We start from the raw sequence: 21025 nt of genomic DNA, 5'->3' as shown, positions 1-21025 counted from the left end.
GAAAGTTAACCACCTGGGAGATGGATATCATTTACCTGGATAAGTGATACCCAAGGAAAGTGATTTTTCCATGTGTCCCATATGAATTTGGGAAACAAATGTGGGAAAAGCAGTCAATAGGAACCACAATCCCATTAGCCAACTTTCCCCCCATTCAGAATCAGGGAAACGAATAGGGCCTAATAGAAACCCAAAGATGGTAGAGTATTAGTGGTGCATCATATCCTGCTAGCATATTTGTCCAAAATAAAAAGAAAATAAGACTATACTAGACAAGGTGCAAATAACCAGAAAAATATATATCAAATAACAGGTATACAAGAACGTAGAATAAAAGGAATTGCAAACCCCATATAAAGAAAGAAGTGCTGCTTAAAAACACTAGCCACTGTATATACTAACCTCCTAATACAAAAATGACAAAAGAAAAGAAATATAGAAAATCTATAAAATGATTAACTCATATAATACACCCAAAACAAAGCACATAATAAGATAGACCAGAAGATCATAACATGGAGTCAGAAGTGCAAAGAAAAAAAAAACAAGAATAGCTCAGGTTCAAGGACTAGGCAATTTATACACATACCAACCAAAAAGAATCACTTACGGTGATAATAATGAAACACTTCAGACTAAGATGAACTTGTCATATGATCACACTTTTCATTTGAAAACCAAGGTTCAAAATTTCGATATGATACACCCTGTATAAGGGATGTTTCGCATTTTGAGCACTTTCAGGGGGTAGCATGCCTAAAACTGATCCCCAGAAGCAATTTTGAAAAAAAAAATAAAAAATAAAGTTATTAAATATTGAAATACCCGATATGCCTGTGTACCAATACCATGAACCTTGTTGAAAACCATATAATAAGATCAATTATATTGAACTAACACATATGTCCTGAATCTTGGCAGTTAAGAAACACGTTAGTAGCATGTATTATTGCATTGTTACACTTACTTCCAATGATTATAGCATGACAAACCTGGTATGATAGTGCCTTAATCCATGCAGTTCTATCTACACCAAGCCATGCTGTTGAGAACCATGACATTTTGGATAACGAGCCGTGCTCCTTAATTGCCAACTCAAAAACTCTGGCTGCATCATGTAAGGACTGAACCAAACCATTTTTAGTATCTTCAGCTTGCAATGATTGGTTAAGTTTGATCTTCATTTCCTCCACATCAGTGCTAGCACATGGGATACCATTGACTGTTACCCCATCATCAGTTGATGCCAATGGAGACATATGTCCCATCCTTCGAGTTTTACAAATAATGATACCGTATTTTCTAAACTGCACCAAACTCGTAATATAACTGTGCTTATCATGCTCTGTTAAGGCATGTCTAATACGAGATCTTTTCCTCAGACTACCCCATCCACGTATTCGATGGTTCAGATCATCCACTTTACAGAACAAGTGAACCCTAATTGGTTTTTGTGTAAGGCATGGATTTGAATAGCTGCATGCACAAATTTCAAGAATGAGCTCCAAGCAGTGAAGGGAAAACCTTCTAAATATAGGCACATATAACACCTATCAGAGAATGTTATAAAACTGAAATATTCACTTCCAAAGTTGCTCAGTGCGACCTAACGAAAGAGAGGAAAACTTTCAAGACATTTAATCCTTAAATCACTCAACAAAGGGGAAAACTGCCATGACATTTTGATCATTACATCAGTCAACAAGTGGGTTGACATACTCTCATATGCAGTGAGTTAAAGCAAATATGATAGTTGCATTTCAACCCACATGGTTATATTTTTACATTAAGCAATGGAACCAATATTGAACAGAGATTGAATTTAGCTCTTGCATGTAAGTTATAGCAACTTGATCATAGCTATTTTTCTATTCTTTGGGGTATTTGCTTGCTTGTTAGTTATGGCAACTTTAATTTGTCTTTCTTCCCTCATGGATTTTTTTTCTTTTTGTTCACTTTATGTATATTATAGATGTTTAGGTCTACTAGCAAATCCTTTCTAGGTTGACCATAGAAGTATTTTCTCCTATCTCCACAAGAGTCCCCTACACCTAATAATAGGTACCCTAGGAGGGCTTTCTCTATGGTATCGTAGCCTCTAGTTAGTTTTTTACATGGATCTTGCTTTCTAATCTTTAAGTTTTTTAGACCTGGGTGACCAGGGTTCAAATCTTGGAAACAGCCTCTCTGTATATGCCGCAGAGGTAAGGCTGTGTACATCTGTCCCTCTCCAGACCCGACATTGGTTGGAGCCTTGTGCACTGGGCTGCCCTTTTAGACTATCATCACTATTCTGACCTGTGTCAACAGTCAAATGATTGAAGAGGAATTCAATGATTCAGCCTCAACCTTCTCTTTACAAATTTGCATTATTAAAGGAAAAAAATCTTCCAATTCCAAAAGTCCAATATTAAATATTACAAAAATGTCCCTTTAAAATCATGTTTCAAGTATGTCGGCACCCAATTTTTGGCAGGGTTTCCCTGGCTTTCTTGTTGGATAATGTATGCCCTCAAAATCCAATAGTTGTTGAATAACTTCTTTTATTATTTTTTTATTAAATGTGAAAAGAATGTAAAGTATGTACAGAGACAGTTTGTAAGAATATTTCCCAGCACTCCCAACCCATAGGCCATCCCTGTTTAAAGCCTCTCTTTTGATTTTCTTTACATTACATTACCCTCTTGTTCATTGTTTAAAGTCTCCCAAAGCAATTGCTTTGGGACCACACAATTTGCCATTCTTCATGACCAGACCACTGTGGTATTCAGCTCCCTTGCTGTATTCCTTGTTTCCATTACCATGTGCCTTTGTTTCCATTGAACCGGACAGTTTTCAGTTAGCCACTTAATGGTTGTCCTTGAATCACGTTCTACTATAAAATTTTTGTACCCAAGTGACTTGCCCAACTTTAGTCCCTGAAGTACTGCGATTTATTCAGATTCTATTGAATTCTTTTGCCTGATTAGTCCTGAATAATAGTAGTCACCCCTCCATGGTTTCTGAAAACTCTTCCAATGCCTAAAATTCCAGGATCGCATAGACTACAGCCATCAAAGTTTAATTTCAAGAGATTCCTTGGTAGTGGACACCATTCTGCCCTCAAGAGATTTCTTACTGAAGATTATGTAGCCACCATCTCCCAACCCCTTATGATATATTAATCTGTAAAGTCTTTGATAATTGAGTAGAAAACTGCTGAATTAGAAAATCTGTAAAAGAAAGGATATTTCTTGAAGAAGAAAAGAAAGAGAAGAGAAGTGGTTTGAGAAAGAAAAGAGAGCAATCTGGCCACCATCTTCACTGGTATTTATATTTTAAAAATAAATAAGGGTACAAAGACCAATGTGCCCTTATAGTGTGGCTAACACCTAAATCTGCATAAAACACTTAAAAGAACAACTGAAAAATGACCCAACAAGGATGTTGTGGTCCCCACTTCCTATCTAAACAATAAATAAACAAAAACTACTACTAAAACTGCACAAATTTATCTAAAACCTCAACACTCCCCCTCAAGTTGGGAGTAAATGTCACACACTCACAACTTGCATAGATCATGTTCAAGCTTGTTCTTTGCAACCCCTTTGGTGAAGACATCTGCCAACTATAATTCATAGGAGACATAAGGCAAGCAAACTTCTCCAATTGTCACCCTCTCTCTGATGAAGTGCCTATCAACCTCAATGTGTTTTGTCCTATCATGCTGAATTGGATTGTGGGCAATATTTATTGCATCTTAGTTGTCACAATATAACACCATGGGTTCCTCAGTTTTTATCCCAATCTCACTCAATAAGGATCTAACCTAAAGAATCCCTCATCATGGGTTCCTCATCTAAACAACCTACCCAATCTGCATCTGTATAGGACTCCAGTTTCAAATTTTCATGGTCTGAGAAAAGAATTCCTCTACCAGGATGCTTCTTCAGGTATGCAAGTATCCTCTCAATGGCTTCCCAATGTTAAACACAAGGAGCATGCATGTACTAACTCACAACACTAACAGCATAGGAAATACCTGAACGTGCCATACATAAATATTATAGTCGGCCTACCATCCTTTGATATATCCCCACATCCTTAACCAAGTCACCATCCTCATCACTAATTTTATGATTTGGGTCAATAGGAGTATCAGCTGGTTTAGTTTCTAACGTCCCAGTTTCTTGCAATAAGTCCAACACATACTTCCTCTAAGAGATGAAGATCCCATGCTTGGATCTTGCAACCTCAATCCCCAGAAAATATTTTAGCTCACCTAGATTCTTGATCTCAAACTCTTGTTGTAGTGACTTCTTGAGTGCATCAATCTCCTTTAGATCATTTCCTGCAACAACTATATCATCCACATACACAATCATAAATGACACTAGTGCATCTCTCCTTTTTACAAAGAGAGTGTGATCGGATTGAGTCTGTGTGTACCCAAAACGGATAAGTGCCCCTCTGAACTTGTCAAGCCATGCCCTAGGTGATTGTTTTAAGCCATACAATGATTTTTTCAGTCTACAAACTTTTCCCTTACCAACATTTTCATAAAAACCAGTTGAAATGTCCATATATACCTCCTCTTGCAAATCACCATTAAGGAATGCATTTTTAACATCAAGCTGCAATAGGGGCCATGAATAAGTAGTTGCTAGAGACAAGAGAATTCGAATTGAACTTATCTTAGCAACTGATGCAAAGGTCACCAGGTAATCAATACCATAGGTCTGTGTATACCCTTTTAAAACCAACCTTGCCTTGTACCTCTCTATACTGCCATCAACCCTGTACTTCACAAGGAACACCCATCTACCGACTCTCTTTGTCTGTAGGAAGATCAATTATTTCCCATGTTTGGTTCTTAACCAAGCCTTCCATTTCATTTTGCATAGCTATTTTCCACTCAGGTTGGAGCTTCACTGACATTCCTGGGTATAGACACAAAATCTAGGGAAGAAAGGAAAGCATGGTAGGAAGATAACAAGGCATTGTAGGAAAGATGTTGTGAAATGCAATGGGTTGTACACTTTCTTTTTCCCTTGCAGAGTGCAATGGGAAGATCAAGGTCAATGGGATCGACTGCTACAACAGTGTTAGGTACAGAAACATCATCTTCAGGGAAACTAATAGGCTCATGCTCAAAGGGAATACCTAGAACTATATCGACCGAACCTGGAATCCCAGATGGACTGACAGAGAGTGGTGCAAGTTCTTCTATTTGAGCATGTATGGAGTCAACCCTCTTTTGGTGGTGCTGATAGAACTGTGGGGCTGGCCGTAGTGGATCAGGCAGAGGGACTGGCGAAGCCATTGATGGTGAAACTGATGGAGAAAGAGGAACAAATGAAACAGGAAAAGGAATAGATTGTGAGCTCTCCTCCCCAAGACACTCCCCCTAAGGAGAACCACCCGAGAAAAAGAATGTAGACTCAAAAAAAGTAACATCCATAGTGACAAACATGCTCCCCAACACTAGATCATAACAACAATACCCCTTTTGGTTTTGAGCATACCCAAAGAAAACACATTTCGTGGCCTTAGGGTCCATTTTCTTACGGTGAGGACTAAGAATGTGAACAAAGGAAACACACTTAAAAAAACTCTCAAAGGTATATGAAATATTTCCCCATCCAGAAAAAAAAAAGGCTGAATGGCACCTTAAACCCCAAAGTGCGTAAACGGACATGGTTAATCAAATGCACAGTTGTGAGAATTGCATCCCCCCAAAAATGAATAGGAACTGAAGCACACACCATAAGACTTCTTGCCACCTCCACAATGTGTTTATTTTTCCTCTCTACTACCCCATTCTGCTGTGGTGTATATGCACGACTACTCTAATGAATCACACCATGCTCCAAAAAATATGTGGCCAAATCCTTCTCAAAATATTCTCTAGCATTGTCTGATATGAAGACCTTAGTCCTCACTCCAAATTGTGTAAGAACCATCTGGTAGAACTGTCGCACCAAAATAAGTACCTCATCAAATATATCCAAAAATGCCATGTGTGATTATCCACAAACAATGGAAAATAATGGTAACCACCCATGGAAGAAATATGATGAGGTCCCCATACATCGGTGTGAACGATATCAAAAGCAAAAGAACTTCTTTTATTACTTGGTTTAAAAGAATGTCTACAATGCTTTCCCAACTGACAACTTTCACACTCCAAACTAGATAACTAAACAGACTCAAACAACTTTGGAAACAAAAATCTTAATGAATTGAAAGAAAGATGACCCAAACGATTATGCCAGAGTATAATCTGACTTACTATCTCTGATCCACTACTACTGTTGCTACTAACATGATGGCTCTGATGTCTCGGAATCTCATCCAAAAGGTAGACTCCATTCACCTCACGGCCACTCCCAATCGTCCTCTTTGATTCCAGATCTTGCAAAACACAACTACCAAGAAGGAAAGTCATTGAACAGTTCAAATTTCTTGTCAAAAAACTCATAGAAAGAAGATTAGTATGGAGTCTAGGGACATGTAAGACAGAGAATAAAGCAATGTCATTGTGTTTCAAGTGACTCTTTCACTGCGCCATCAAGCACCTTCCACCGTGCCATCAGAGTACCCTCAGCGTGCCTTCGGGGTGTTATCATGTGTGTCATGAGTGGGCTATGTATGTATTTTGTATGGGGGGATTGCCAATGGCATTATTATAAACACCTAGGATGATTTTTCATCATTTTGATGTTTCCTTTTGTCACTCCCCCAATAACTTAACTTATTCTTTGAGGGGAGGTAGGTAGTTGAATGTAGCAATACCATGTTAAGGTTAAGCACAAGGTCCCCTCGACGCAAACCTGTGTGCTCGTGCTTGCCAACATTTAATGCAATACAAAGTGCCTTTTGACTAATGTGTGTGCCTTCTTGTTGTCTTTTGTGTGTTGTTGCTTGCATTCGTAGGCTTACTTGACCCCATCGAGCGCCACATGGGGCCTCGTTGACTAGCCCCGTGACAATTGGTATCAGAACAGGTTGCTCTTCAATGCATTGTGACCCTCGCACAACGACACTAGTGGTGGCATAATGAAGCACAACAAGGAACTCACTGACAAGATACAGCATGGCCTTGCCCATGCCTGGGAGGCCAATGAGGCACTAGGCGATGAAGCCATCACAAAGAAAGCCTCGAAGGGCCGCATATCCAAACCAAGCAAGCACGACAAGTCAATTGACAAGCTTGCTGCCTTCGACACACGCATCCTTCGTTGCGAGGTGACAGTTGGGGAGATGCATGACCGAGTAGAAGAAATCCACCTAAACGTAGAAAGCATTGAGAGCTCCATGGTGGAGCTAGAAGCCCACTTGAACAACATCTTGAATGAAGTCCAAGACGTCCTAAACAGCACCTCAAGGAAGTCCTTGGCACAACCTCCCAACAAGAAGGGAGCTCATCCCGATCCAACATCCAAGACCAGGTTGATGAGATGAGAGCTGAATGGTCGACTTGGAAGAGAGACGTGCCCACACCAACAACCGTTCAAGAATAATTGGAAGACATCAAGAGAGAGTGGGTGGCCATGAAAGTAGCCACGGCTACCCCTATTGACCTCCAGGCACAACTGGATGACATGAGAGGAGACATGACACTCCTAAAGAGATTAGTGGCCAGCACTCCCAGCCCCTCCACGATCCTGGCCCCTACTCGCGTAAAGATCTGGGAGCCCACACCTTATGCCGGCTCCTGATATGTTCAAGAACTTGACAACTTCTTTTGGCAAATGGAACAATATTTCCTTGCCGCTGGCGTTGATGATGACCTAACTCATGTTTGTATTGTGATCATGTATTTGGCTGACATTGCTATGCTATGGTGGCGCAGGCAATGCCAAGCCATTGAACGGGGAACGTGCACCATTGATACATGGGTTGATTTCAAGCAAGAACTGAAGCAGCAATTCTATCCAGAGAACGTGGAGTACCAGCTCGGAAAAAGTTGAAAGCACTCAAGCACAGGGACTCACTCCACAAATATGTCAAAGAGTTTTCAGCCCTTACCCTGGAGATCACGGACATGTCCGACAAGGACCTACTATTCAACTTCAAGGACGGGTTGAAGCCATGGGCCGAACTGGAGCACCAACGCCGCAACGTGCAAGACCTTGCTAGAGCAATGGCAATGGTAGAGCAACTCACCGAGACAAGCTTGTCAGATGAAGAAACCCTAAATCCAACCAGTCCACGTGCCTCGAACTTGAGTGGGGGAGCTAATCAATCACACCCTCCTCATGACAACTCAAACTTTAGCAAGCCAGCCAGATAGGACTATGAGAAGAAGCACAGTTTTCAAGGCGTCTAGGCGATTCTGGGCGACACTAGGACGCCTAGTCACTTGAGCGAGCGCCTAGGTGTCACCTAGGCGATAAAAGTTTTACAATATGAAAAACTTACTTTTGGCTAGTTTCCTAGTTTTATATACCATTCAGCATGTATGTTAATTGAAAAATAGCAACTCTCTTTATTAAGAACATTAAATTTCCTCTAAAATGTGGCAAATCATCACATCTAAAAGATACAAATCTTTTACATATATTAATTTCATTATATTCAAAAATAATACTACTATAATAAGTATTTAATAGAGCAAATTCATATTAATTAGCAGCTAAAGAAGGTTATTAACTTTATATGATAAATATTCAAGATGGAAAGTAAAATAGAAAAAAAAACAAGGATGGAGTTTCTGTTTTATTTAATTAGAGAGAGAATAGAAAAAAAGAACTTTATTATTCTATTGTTTCTTTCCCCTTTCTTTTCTTTTCTTTTCTTTCTTTCTTTCTTTCCTTCTTTTTCTCTTCTTAAAACCCTTTGATCTTTTAAATTTCAATATTAAAACATCAAAACAAAAAATAATTGATATATATAGCATATAATTAAATGTATTAACACATACATTAATAAGATATAACAATAAAAATGATATTATAAAAGGCACCCGCCTTGTCATTTTTGTCGCCTAGGCGAGCGCCTAGTTGCTAAATGTCAAGGCGTTTGGGTGAGGCGGCCAGCCAAGGGCGCCTAGTCGCCTAAGCAACGCCTTGACAACTATGGGAAAAAGCCACAAGAAGAACAAGGTCACCAACACAATGCCATCGTCGCCAAGCTTAGTGACTACCCAACAAGGAAGAAGATCAATGCCCTCGTCGCCAAGCTTAGTGATGATGAGCAAAGTGATGAGGAAAAGTCCGTGCAGGCACCAAGAGTGGTCGCACTTCAACTTTTCAATGCAATGGTGAAGGAAGAGGCCACACCAAGTCGGCCCAACAAAGCCTAAAAGGGGCTCCAATATGTGAACATCACCCTCGGTGGGAAGCCGGCCCATGACCTAGTGGACACAGGGGCCACACACAACTTCATTTCCATTGCTAAGGCCAAGCGGCTAGCCTTTCCAATCACCAAGGAGACAGATTGGCTTAAAGCTGTAAACTTTGGTGCAAAAGTTGTTGAAGGCCAGGCCCGTGGGGTAGATCTCCAAGTTGGGTCATGGAAAGGAAAAATTAATTTATCTGTGGTACCCTTGGATGACTTTCGAGTTGTCTTGGGGATGGATTTTCTAACGCAGGCGGAAGCAACCCTCATGCCTCACATTAACTCGCTATGCATCCTGGACAAGAGCTCCCCTTGCATGATATTGGTTACAACCTCCACCAAGGTCCAAAAGAAACAAGTGTCAGCACTGCAACTCTTCCATAATGAAGCAAAGCCTAGAACCAGCGTGAAGTGTGCAGCAGAGAAAACCCCCACTCACACTACCTCAGCCACGAAGTGCCAGTCAAGTGAAGACACTAGCATGAAGCAGCAGTCCTTCAAGTCACCCTCAGCACCCCAGCAACCGCGGTCGCACCCACCATCAAGTGTCAACCAAAGCAGAAGACCCAAGACCAACTTCATACCCTTCCTCACCTACTACCTCAACCATCGAGGAGAGCGAGTGCCACCCAAACCATGTAGGGACCACGTTCATACCCTTCCTCAGGCTGAACAACGTAGTAGCATTGCGAGCAGCCATCCTTGGGCAAAAACGCAGGGGAACAAATCTCCCAACAATCCAAGACAACCTTTTGACCCTGACCTGGCTTGAACCTTACCCATGATCAAGCTATACCATCCTTTGTCATACCTTGAAGCAACCAAGAAAGGACTCAGCCGTAGGACTCCCCAGCATAATAAGCCATCCCAACCATACCACCCAAGTGTGCACCCAAGCATTGGACGACAACAAGTTCATGGAATAGCTAAAGAACCCTTCGTACACAGCAGCAACTCCAAGGGACCAGCCAAAGCCGATCTCCGAGGACATATGTCGAATTGAGTGGGGGAGGCTGTCACAAGTTACTCCTTCACCGTGCCATCAAGCACCTTCCACCGTGCCATCAGAGTTCTCTCAGCGTGCCTTCGGGGTGTCATCATGTATGTCATGGGTGAGCTATGTATGTATTTTGTATGAGATATTACCAATGGCATTATTATAAATACCTAATATGATTTTTCATCATTTTGATGTTTCCTTTTGTCACTCCCCCAAAAGCTTAACTTACTCTTTGAGGGGAGGTAGGTAGTTGAGTGGTGCTAGTACCGTATAAAGGTTAAGCACGAGGTCCCCTCAACACAAACTTGTGTGCTTGTGCTTGCCAACATTTAATGCAATACAAAGTGCCTTTTGACTAATGTGTGCATCTTCTTGTTGCCTTTTGTATGTTGTTGCTTGCATTCGTAGGCTTACTTGACCCCATCGAGCGCCGCACGGGGCCTCGTGACAATTGATCACTCTAATTGTCCATTTCCCAGCAATGGGAATATGGGAACCATCTGCTGTAGAGACTGTGTCTCTACCAAAGCACAACTGGTAAGAACTGAAAAGGGTAGATATATTGGTCATGTGCTCAGATGCTCTTAAGTCTATAATCCAGGGAGGCCCCTCCTTACCTGAGGTGGATGCATAATTTGCAACCGCATATGAACTACTTGTATGAGCAAAAGAAGTGTGATTGGCTCCTGCACTCCACTGCCCGTTTGAAGAACTAGAACCAACTGAATCCTTCTTACTCATAAGCTGTCCATACTTCTCCATTTCAGTTCTAACTGATGCTACTGCAATGGACTCCCAATCAACTTGAGTAAGAGGTCCCGAAGAGTCTCCTATAATTGCCACATTTGCATTTCCCTTCTTGTTCTTGACTCAAGCTGGTATGAGGTGTGGGTGAAGCTTCCAACAAGTGTCTCTAGTATGCTTAGTCTTCTTACAAGTCACACACCAAGTCCTCCTTATCCTCCCTCCTAATCTCACTACTCCCCTTGTCTCCATTTGGCTTAGGTTTGACTATACTAACCATAGCTGACTGATCAAACCCAGGCTGTCTCAACATGACATTCCTCCTGCTGTCCTCTCCAGAAACAAAGGCATAAGCTTGAGAAAGAGTCATACTTTCTCTAGAAAGGATGTGTAGCCTGGCAATGTCAAATTCAGGGTTCAATCCAGCCAAGAACTCAAAAACCCTATTCTTCTCTACCAACTTCTAATAGGTTGTTGCATCCTTCGTACTCTCCCAAACCACAGTTTTTAAGTGATCTATCTCCTGCCAAAGTGTTTTCAGCATGAAGAAACATATGGCAAGAGGTCTATCTCCTTGTTTTGTACTAATCACCTAGTTCCTTAACTGATAGGCTCTAACTACAATTTGTTTCTAGGAATAGGTTTCAATCACTCCATCCCAAATCTCCTTTGCAGTATTATCCCACAAAAAATTTTTACCAATGTGAGGTAACATAGAATTACACAGTCAGGCCATCACCATGTAATTCTCTTGTACCCACTGGGAGGAATTTGTATCATGTTTCTTCTCCTCCCCAATAATGTACCCCAGTTTCCCACGAGCACCAATGGCGATCTTGGTTGATTGTGGCCACTCTAAATAATTTGTACCATCCAATTTCACTATGGTAATAATTCTGAACCCAAAAATATCACTAGTACCTCCAACACCCAAACCCATGTTATCAGTGGACTTCTGCTCAGTACTCCAACTCTCCATTTCAACTTCAAACAATTCAAAAACAGGAAATAACTGGGTGAAGGCTTCCAAGATCAAATCGATCTCACACACAAGGGTAGTTGACCTTTCCAGAAGAAGAAAACCCTATCTGGAGAGAAATCTCTCTTCTCCCACCATCTCCCACCGGAGAGAAGAGTGAGTCGATCACCTCTAGAAGGCCTAAAAACTCCCAGAAACTTAACTGCCCCCTATAAAAAACCTAGAGAAGTCCAACAAGGTCCAAGCACCCAAGATCATATCAAAATTGAAGAATCCAACTTAACTAAGACTCTTCCTCACACTCCAGTTCTTCCTGATTTTGATGCCAAAATGTAGATCACCTTCTTGATGATTGAAACACACCAAAAAATCCAAGAATCGGGCAGTCTAAAGTAGATCGATCAGCCCTTTATCTCCTCATGCAATCGGCTGATCAAGAATGGCATGGAAGAACTCCAAGAAACCCTAGCCTTGCTCTAATACCAAGTAGAAAACTACTGAATCAGAAAATCTGCAAAAGAAAAGATATTTCTTGAAGAAGAAGAAAAGAAAGAGAGAAGAAAAAGAAGATAAGAGGTTTGAGAGAGAAAAGAAGGGTACAAAGATCAATGTGCCCTTATAGGGCGACTAACACCTAAAATTGCATAAAACACTTATAAGAACAACTGAAAAAAGACCTAACAATGGTGTTGTGGTCCCCACTTCCTATCTAATCAATAAGTAAACAAAGAATGCTACTAAAACTGCACAAATCTGTCTAAAACCTCAACAAATTGCAATGCTTCGACCCAGTGTACTACCTTTATCACTATATTCTCTATCAAAGCTTCCTTACTTAAGAGCTTCTTCCCTAAAAATCCCTGTGTTCCTTTCTCCCCAATTGGCTTGGCTAGAAGTATCTACAAAGGCCATGGAACCTCTAGCCTTCTGTTCCTTTGTGGCTTCGTTCAAGTGGGCTGTGACACATGGTTGTGTTTCCACAATGTTCGAAGAAAAATAATTTCACAAAATTCTTTTCCAGATACAAAATCTAAGCAAGTAAATTAAAAGAGGAATTGCATCCAGAATCAAGAAGAAATCCAAGATTTGACAAGACAAGTTTATAAGGAGTCTCTAGCTAGATTCAAGTGTCTTTACCAATAAATGGCAAAGCAAGTTAGAAGAATGAAAATAATAAAGAAATTATGCAAAAAAAAAAAAAAAAACACACACACACACACAGATATATATATATATATATATATATATATATATATAAGAGCAAAATCCACTCCCTGTGATGGGACCTTGTAGTTTATCAATAAAGGATTCTGTTTAGTTTTGATTTTTTTTTTTTTTGGATCAGCAAAAGGATTTCATTAATAATTAAAGATTTAAACTTAATACATCTGTTGGCAAAATCCAAAACCCCTCAGTACCCAATTACAAGTATGCCCAGAAAATACTTTACCTATTTACTCCCTGTTTAGCTAATGTATCTGCTACCCCGTTTGCAGTTCTTCGCACCCAGCTGAAGCTTGTATTCAAGTTCTTTGCAATCATATCAATCTCTCTAAATGCATGTCTATATTTCCATGGTGCTTCTTTGAGGTGCTTTGCCCAATGAATTACCAACTGTGAATCACACCTTCACCTTCAACTCCCTGTTTAGTTCTGAAATTTTAAACTCGTTTTTTTATAAATAACAATAAATTTTCATTAAAAAGAAATAGTCAATTACAATGGCGGGGGGAGGTAAACTCTCTTGACTCTCCTCCAAAAAGATGCAACGTTACAAGTTAGCGCTAAGTAATTGATTCCTTCCCAACCCTTGTTTAGCGAGTGCATCTTTTACCCATTGAACCCTCACCTCCATACCCTGGGTTAGCCATGAAGTATCTTCATTCATTAATGTAAGTCCACAATCCATCACCTTCCTTCCCCTAACCAACCTATTACCACTTTAGAATCTTCTTCAATGATCAGCCTGTTAACACTTAATTCTTTATAGCCCTATTCACACCTTCCATCAAAGACATAAGTTCTACACACAATGAGTCCCCCATGCCAATTGGGCCTGAGAACAAAGCTATGACTGAACCTTCCTCCATCCTAAAAACTCCACCAATCCATCATGGACTAGGGTTACCTTCACTGCTTCCATCACAGTTTAGCTTAATGACACCTACACAAGGTGGAGACTATAGAGGTTGAGCAACACTTCTGCGTGGAGCCAATGCTGCCACTTCCTTCTAGTTGTTTAGTAGTGTCTCTATATAAATGTCCTTGAATATCCCCACTATTTTTACCCAATGAACCACCCTAGAACTGATCACTTCTATGATCGCCTCTCTATTTCTCTCTTTTTCAGTAAAATTTCTTTGGCTTCTTTCCTCCCAAACTGTCCAACAAACCGCAGCTCTTGTACATCTCCACAATATTCTTCCCCTCTTTTTTGTCCAGCTACTGGTAGAAAAGTCAAAGAGGCCTTGTGACTTGGTAGGAGAGTCCACCTGCAACCAAACAAAGAAAGAAACCAAACCCAAATAGAAGAAACAAAGGGCCGCAGGAGACAAATAAGTGGTAACAAGGCTCACCATTGGCAAAAAGTACACTAGTTAGGAGACAAGCACCAAAAAGGCTTCTTTCTGTGAAGTAGGTTGCAAGTGTTAACTCTTTCCAAGAATATTTCCCAGTAGAGTGCCCCAACCTTTGGCGGGACCGATTTCCCCCACACTTCTTTGACAGGGAAAGAATGCCCATGACTGGAAGAAGGTTGTGATAGGGCTTCAAAGGAGGCATAAGTAAAGGAACTAGAGGAAGAAAGGGTCCAAATTCAAGAGTCCAAATTAGAGGGATCCAAGAAAACCTTTTGGAGAATTTGGATCAAAGTCAAGACATTGTCCACATCTAAATCTCTGAAACCCCGTCTAAACCCCAAGTCCCAATCTAGTTCATGCCCTAAACTTGAAGAGGATGAGAAGGTAGAAGCAAGCTCACTTTTGTAACTGGAAAGAGAAAATAAAGAAGGAAATTGATCTTTAAGTGGTAAATCCCCCACCCACACATTCCCAAAATCTTACCAATTCCCAGAACAAAAATTATACCTAACAAAGGGTAGGAAGTGTGGAAGGATGTCATGAATAGCTTTCCAAGGCACCACACTAGTAACTCCGGCATCCCAGCCATTATCCGCCAGCCCATGGATGCTTATAATCACCCTTATCCACAGTTTGTCCTTGTCCCTTGGTAATCTCCACAACCATTTCCCTAACAACGCCATATTCCTCCTCTAGATGCTTCCAATCCCTAAGCCACCAAGTTCCTTACTTCTCTACTTACCAAATTCCCATTTTTGTAAATGAAATTTTAAACTCATCCTTGCAAGCCACTTTATATGAAGGACTAAACATATAACTAATTATTGATTCCTTCTGAATTTAATCCAGGTTCAATGAACCTACAAGGAAGTCTTCGGATATAAAAACAATCTCAAAGGTGTTATTGAAAATGCATTTTTAGCTAGAAATCAATACTCCTTGGATGTATCAAATTTGCCTGTCAACCACCACCAATCAGTTAATCAAGGACATCCTGCAATGAAATCCACAGACAACTAAGAAAAGAATTTAGCTAGATACCCTTGTGACAATACAAGAAGCAATGTGTGACCTCAAGTACCCTGTACCCAAGCCCTTGTCTACGCTCAAGCATGTGTCCATTAACTCTGCACATAATCAACTCCCTAAAGCACCACAAATCCAAGAGGAAATGCATATACTAGTGCCCATTAGGAAATAACACATTAATGTATGAAATTCTCATACTGATTAAACAAAATGTATGAAACTTCTTGATCTCCACCCTCGGGTGGGTTTATAAAGACGAATTTTGATGGCGGTAGCGAGGGAAATCTGGGTCCTTTAGGCATTGGAGGAGTATTCAGAAACAATAATGGAATAGTTATTGCTCTCTACTTAGGCCCAAATTGGGTGGGTGACTCGTTGAGGGCTGAAATATTGGTTGTAATGGAAGGAATTCAAAAGGCTAAGGAATTGAACATCCAAAAGCTATCAATTGAAGAGGATTCAAAGCTGGTTATAAGTTGGCTACAACAGGAAAAGGAGGCTAGGTGGTGGGCTACATTTTTGAGAAAAGGAAAATCATGTGGCTGTTACGAGGAATGGGGTGACTTTACATAGGGGTGAAAAGAGATGCAAATTCTTTTGCTAATACATTGGCTAAACAAGGGGTGGGAAGGAACTGGCTGTTTTGGGCTTTGTTGTAAACTTGCTGCTTAGTAGGGGTGGATTCAAGCCAATTCAAGCCGAATACTTGGCTATTCGAGCTTGGCTCACTGAAATTGTATTAGGCTCGAGCTCGAGCTCAATTGCAAGCCAAGTTTTTTCTAAAAAAATAAAAAAAAAATTACACATAAAAATATTTTTTATTTTACATAAAATTAAGAATTATAAAAATTATTTATTATTATACATATGAAAAATAAAAAACATACATATAAAAAATATTTTTATTTTACATACAAAAAAATAAGAATTATAAAAATTATTTATTATATATATAATAAATTATTTATTTATTATACTAGGCTCGATTAGGCTCACGAGCCGAGCTTCACTAAGCTCGAGCTTGGCTCGACTAGCAAACGAGCCTACATATCAAGCTCGGGCTCGGCTTAAAGCTCAGTTTAAACCGAGCTGAACCGAGCTTTTCACGAGCCGAGCTCAAATAGCTCGTGAGAAGCTCGGCTCGTAGCCACCCCTACTGCTTAGTATGGGAAAGCCAAGAGAGTTTATCTCTCCCTTTCTACATCTTTGTACTCAAGGCTCAGTTTGGAAGGAGTACAAATACATACAAAATAATACAAAATTTAAGGTCTTGCACTCTACATATTTGTATTTGTACTCCTTCCACACTGAGCCTAATTGTTAGTGATATTGCCTAAAATCAATCTAGTGACGGTGTGAAAGGGAAAACTTGTACTATTCATACTTTAATACAAATTGAGCAGTTGTCATTTATGTATTTTTGCTTACATGAATAGTCCATGGTATCTTTGCCAAGCTGGTATATTCTTAAGTGTGTTAAGAATTTGAGATAGTCTATCATTTGTACACGATCCTAAAATAGTTCCTGGTCATAGGATTATCAAAAGAGCTTTGATAATCCGGATAGACTAGCACATGTTATGCTCGCCTTTAAGGGGTGATGAACCTCAAGTCACTTGGGTGGAGGCACTAAGGCAAATGTGTGGGTGGTTATTAGAGAACAAGTTCACTAAACTTGACCCATTAGTAGAACAGTCACATGGAACCAATTTTGAATAACTATTTCTATCATCATAGTTATATACATGATCTTTAGACCTGAGGCATCATGGATATCTTGTGTATGAGATGCAAAAACTTGATGGGGCAAACACTTGTGCCCTAACTAAAAGATTTAAGCATGCACATGCCGGCTATAGTGCCTTATGCATGGAGGTAATGTGAATGCATAAAATGGAATCTATCACTCTCCATGAGGAGGAAGAATGTCCTATGCAGCTGAAATTGATGACTCAAGAAGTCCTTGGCTAAGGCAGTATGGTTTATGGAAAGAGTTCCAATTGTCACCAATTCAGTGGGACATATGATTAAGCCAGTAGCATTCGATATATTCACCATGGCCCTTTGCTCCTTTGAGACATTGTAATATAGAAGGATCTTATTGCATGGTAACTATAGATAGAAAGGTTCAATCTTTCGAATTCAAACTATTAGGGTGGTCAAGACATATTACTAGGTGTCACTCATGATTTGTGGAAGCGCTATGAATAATGATCAATTGTTCACATTCAAAGGAAAATTAAAAGAGTTTATTCATTTAGATGGAAGGAGTTCTATCTAGGATGCTAAAGGGGTTTGGCATCATTTACTACTACCTAATAGTATTGAACCTAAGAGGTCACACATATTAAGGGGAAAAATGCAAACAAAGTATAAGAGAAAGGGTGTAATCACTAAGAGGGTCCTTAGTGAAGGGACCTAATTGCAATTATGGGAAACTTATGAGATAAGCTGTCCTAATTGTAACAGGAGCGTAACTTATGAGATAAGCTCTATAAAAGGAGTGTATGGGGCAGCCCTAGGGTTCAAGAAGTCATTCTTTCTGCCGGGAAAAAAAAAACCTAATCTAAGAAAATGGTTGCTAGAACGATATTGGAATCACATTTATCAAAAAAGTGATATTGGAATCACCCCCTTCTCCCTCTTCCTTGCTCTCTTAGATCGAACTCAAGAAAGGGAATTTGGAGCTTTGATCTACTGCTGCTTCATGTGGAATATCTTGGAGGCCAAACAATTGTGAGGCTGCAGAAAAGAAACCTAACTGTAAATCTTGACAGCATTCTTGAAATCGACCCAAAAAGGCATGCAATCCATCTTGGATCGAAATAAGTTTTTGTACACCACCATGGGCGTGATCTTGGTTACATAAAGATTCAATTTTTTATTTTTCCGCTGCAAAATATTTAAAGAAACCACTAGAATCTCTCATCTGTTTCAGTTTTGATAAAAAAAAACAAAAAAAAAAAAAAAAAACCTTCTCATTCGTGAAAATAGTTCAATTGTTCACAGAAAGATACTAAAGAGAGGAGAGGTCATGTGTATACAAAGCAGGTCACCAATTCTAATTCCTGCTTACAATAGCAGTTGCATAGTTCGAATGGTTGTTAAGTAACAGTTTTGGTAATCCCAGTGACCATTATCCCCACCCAATTCTACAGTTTTTGCCCTTCTTGCTGCCCAACTTCTGCTTTGTTTGTTAATGATTTGACATGTTGTAAACAAATGCTAGTGAAAATACAACGAAAAGAAAGAAAACACGAACAGTTTTACGCCCCAAATACTCATAAATCATGTGTCAGAATATAAATTCGCTAAAAACAACGACGTCCCTCGTTGAAACTAAGCACTCAAACTGAATGCAGCACGAACGACCCAATCTGATTATTATATTCTAAGAACTAATGTCAATTCAATCCAACCGAGCACAAAGCATCGTATGACAAAAATTCAGAAACGCCACCGCAAGCTCATGAACTCCCTTAGAAAGAAACCAGAAAAATTTAACCAGTGTATGTTGCCATTGATAAGTAACGAGAATAGAATTTAGTGTAAAGTAGTATTAACAAAATGAATTGACAATAATTAACATGTTTCTTTCCCTCGAAACAGAACTCTCCGAGATTAATAGAAACTTATAATCTCGGATAACCTAATCGAAGATGATCAACTTCTTTCAATTGAAAAGCATTTTATAATAAACCAAACATACCTAGCAAAGAAATTTACACATCAAAGTATAGAGAGAGAAAGAGAGAGAACCTTGAAGAGATTAAGCTATGCTGCTGTAATTTCATTGCCATCTTTAACGAAAATTTTCAAGAAAAAAAAATCCCTTTCTTCGTCGATGTAATCGGTGGATTTGAAAAGCTAGAGAGCTCAACGAGACTGCTAGAAACGGAGAGGAAAAAGATTATAAAAATGAAATATTTGAAGAAATTTGAAAATGTAGAGCAATACGTCTTTTTTTCTCTCTTTTTTTTTATTTTTCCCGTCTCCCTTTTTTGCGGTTTTTTGCGTCTTATGTGCTTCGGCAGCAAAGCTGACGTGGCGAACGTTTTATCCGTAGACGTGGTGAAGCAAACCATCACACACTTCTCATGTTTCTCCAGAGAGATCTATATTTCGAGTTCACATCTCCGCCTGCGGGGATGTGCTGTTGGACCCTGTGGGGCGGAGACATTATCGGAAGATGTTTCCAATACACGACGAGGATATACTGTGCGCATGTTGTGAAGCGGAGATGTCAATTCTCATATTTCTGAACTTCCAGTTACAGAGTAATTCCAATTAAATTGCTGCCATTGGATAGGTATATTATTTCTTCAAGCTGAAATGGCTAAGTGAAAAGCTTATTGCATTGTGAGTATCTACAAAATGGTTCTTCCACAAGTTTTAAATGGATTGAAGTAAACTAATAGTCCCTTAAATTAATTTTTGCAACATTTGGCCCCGCCCACGCAATCTCAAATATCATCAGACCCTCTAAATGTGCTGATGCCAAATCATAAATGAGAAATTATTTGATTGGCCATGTATTATTTTTGGTAAAAGAATTAGACATACTCTAAGGTTTTAGAATTTGACTAAACCTACATAATAATGGTTTGAAAAATAAGTGGGGAGTTGTAGAGCAACATTCATCATATGAGTTCAAAAGTGTTGAAGAAACAATTGTTTATAATGAAAGTCTGCTATCAAAAAAGATATCAAGTTCCAAAAGTAATTAATTTGCTTTTCTTTAAAGGCTTGATGTAATGAGATGCAGTATATATAATATGGGATTAAATGATATCAAACTTGATTAACCAATCTTAGAGACCAACGACTAGAACTGGGGTTTGGTTTGTAGGTTTTTCTAGACTCTAATTGGGCTAAAAATGTAAAAAATAAAATAAAAAATCACGCTTTGAAGCCTAATAAATTAATTCCCAAACTTTAAGTGTTCTAAGGTTGGGAGATGTTAAATAGTAAAATACTAGGAAAAAATAATCGACTACTTGGGAGGGTAAAATGCTCTAAATAGTACAGTGCTCATTAATTGAAACAGCTCTTTCCTCCATCGGAAATGGTTCAAACATATTGGAAAACAATTTTAAATTGTATTAATAGAGGATTAATGAGCTTCAATGCCCAAATGATGGTAAAAAAATGACTATATTGTTTAACATATAAAAATGTGTGAGGAGGAAGAAAGTGAGGACTAATATGTAAGTTCCAAAGGGTTTAAAATGAAGATAAAAAAAAAAAAAAAAAAATAGAGTGCTAGCAAAAGAGTTCATCTATTGGCTTCCCCATTAACCGAAAGAGTGAAAACCCTTGTGCTTCAAGGATAAGAAAAGCCCCATTTTAGCCTAGTATCTTCATAGTATTATC

The 21025-nt window shown here is 39.3% G+C and overlaps 1 protein-coding gene across 6 annotated transcripts in view; it reads right to left on the bottom strand.

Annotated features, from left to right (window-relative positions):
* Positions 1–19878, bottom strand: part of LOC148847514 (uncharacterized) — a 113847-nt gene extending 93969 nt beyond the window's left edge. For all 6 annotated transcript variants that reach the window (XR_016100812.1, XR_016100811.1, XM_088950019.1 and 3 more), the window contains exons 1-2: positions 19412–19878; positions 993–1476 (exon numbers count right to left, since the gene is read on the bottom strand). Coding sequence is in view for 4 of the 6 variants with exons in the window: in XM_088950019.1 (XP_088806145.1) it covers positions 993–1476; positions 19412–19452 (525 nt within the window). In the remaining 2 variants the exon portion in view is untranslated. The remainder of the gene's footprint in view (positions 1–992; positions 1477–19411) is intronic.
* Positions 19879–21025: the final 1147 nt, after the last annotated feature.

The sequence above is a fragment of the Nelumbo lutea genome, chromosome 6, assembly GCF_056320005.1.
Source record: "Nelumbo lutea isolate HS-2025 chromosome 6, American lotus-T2T, whole genome shotgun sequence".
NCBI lineage: Eukaryota > Viridiplantae > Streptophyta > Magnoliopsida > Proteales > Nelumbonaceae > Nelumbo > Nelumbo lutea.
This window is presented reverse-complemented; position numbering and strand designations above follow the sequence as displayed.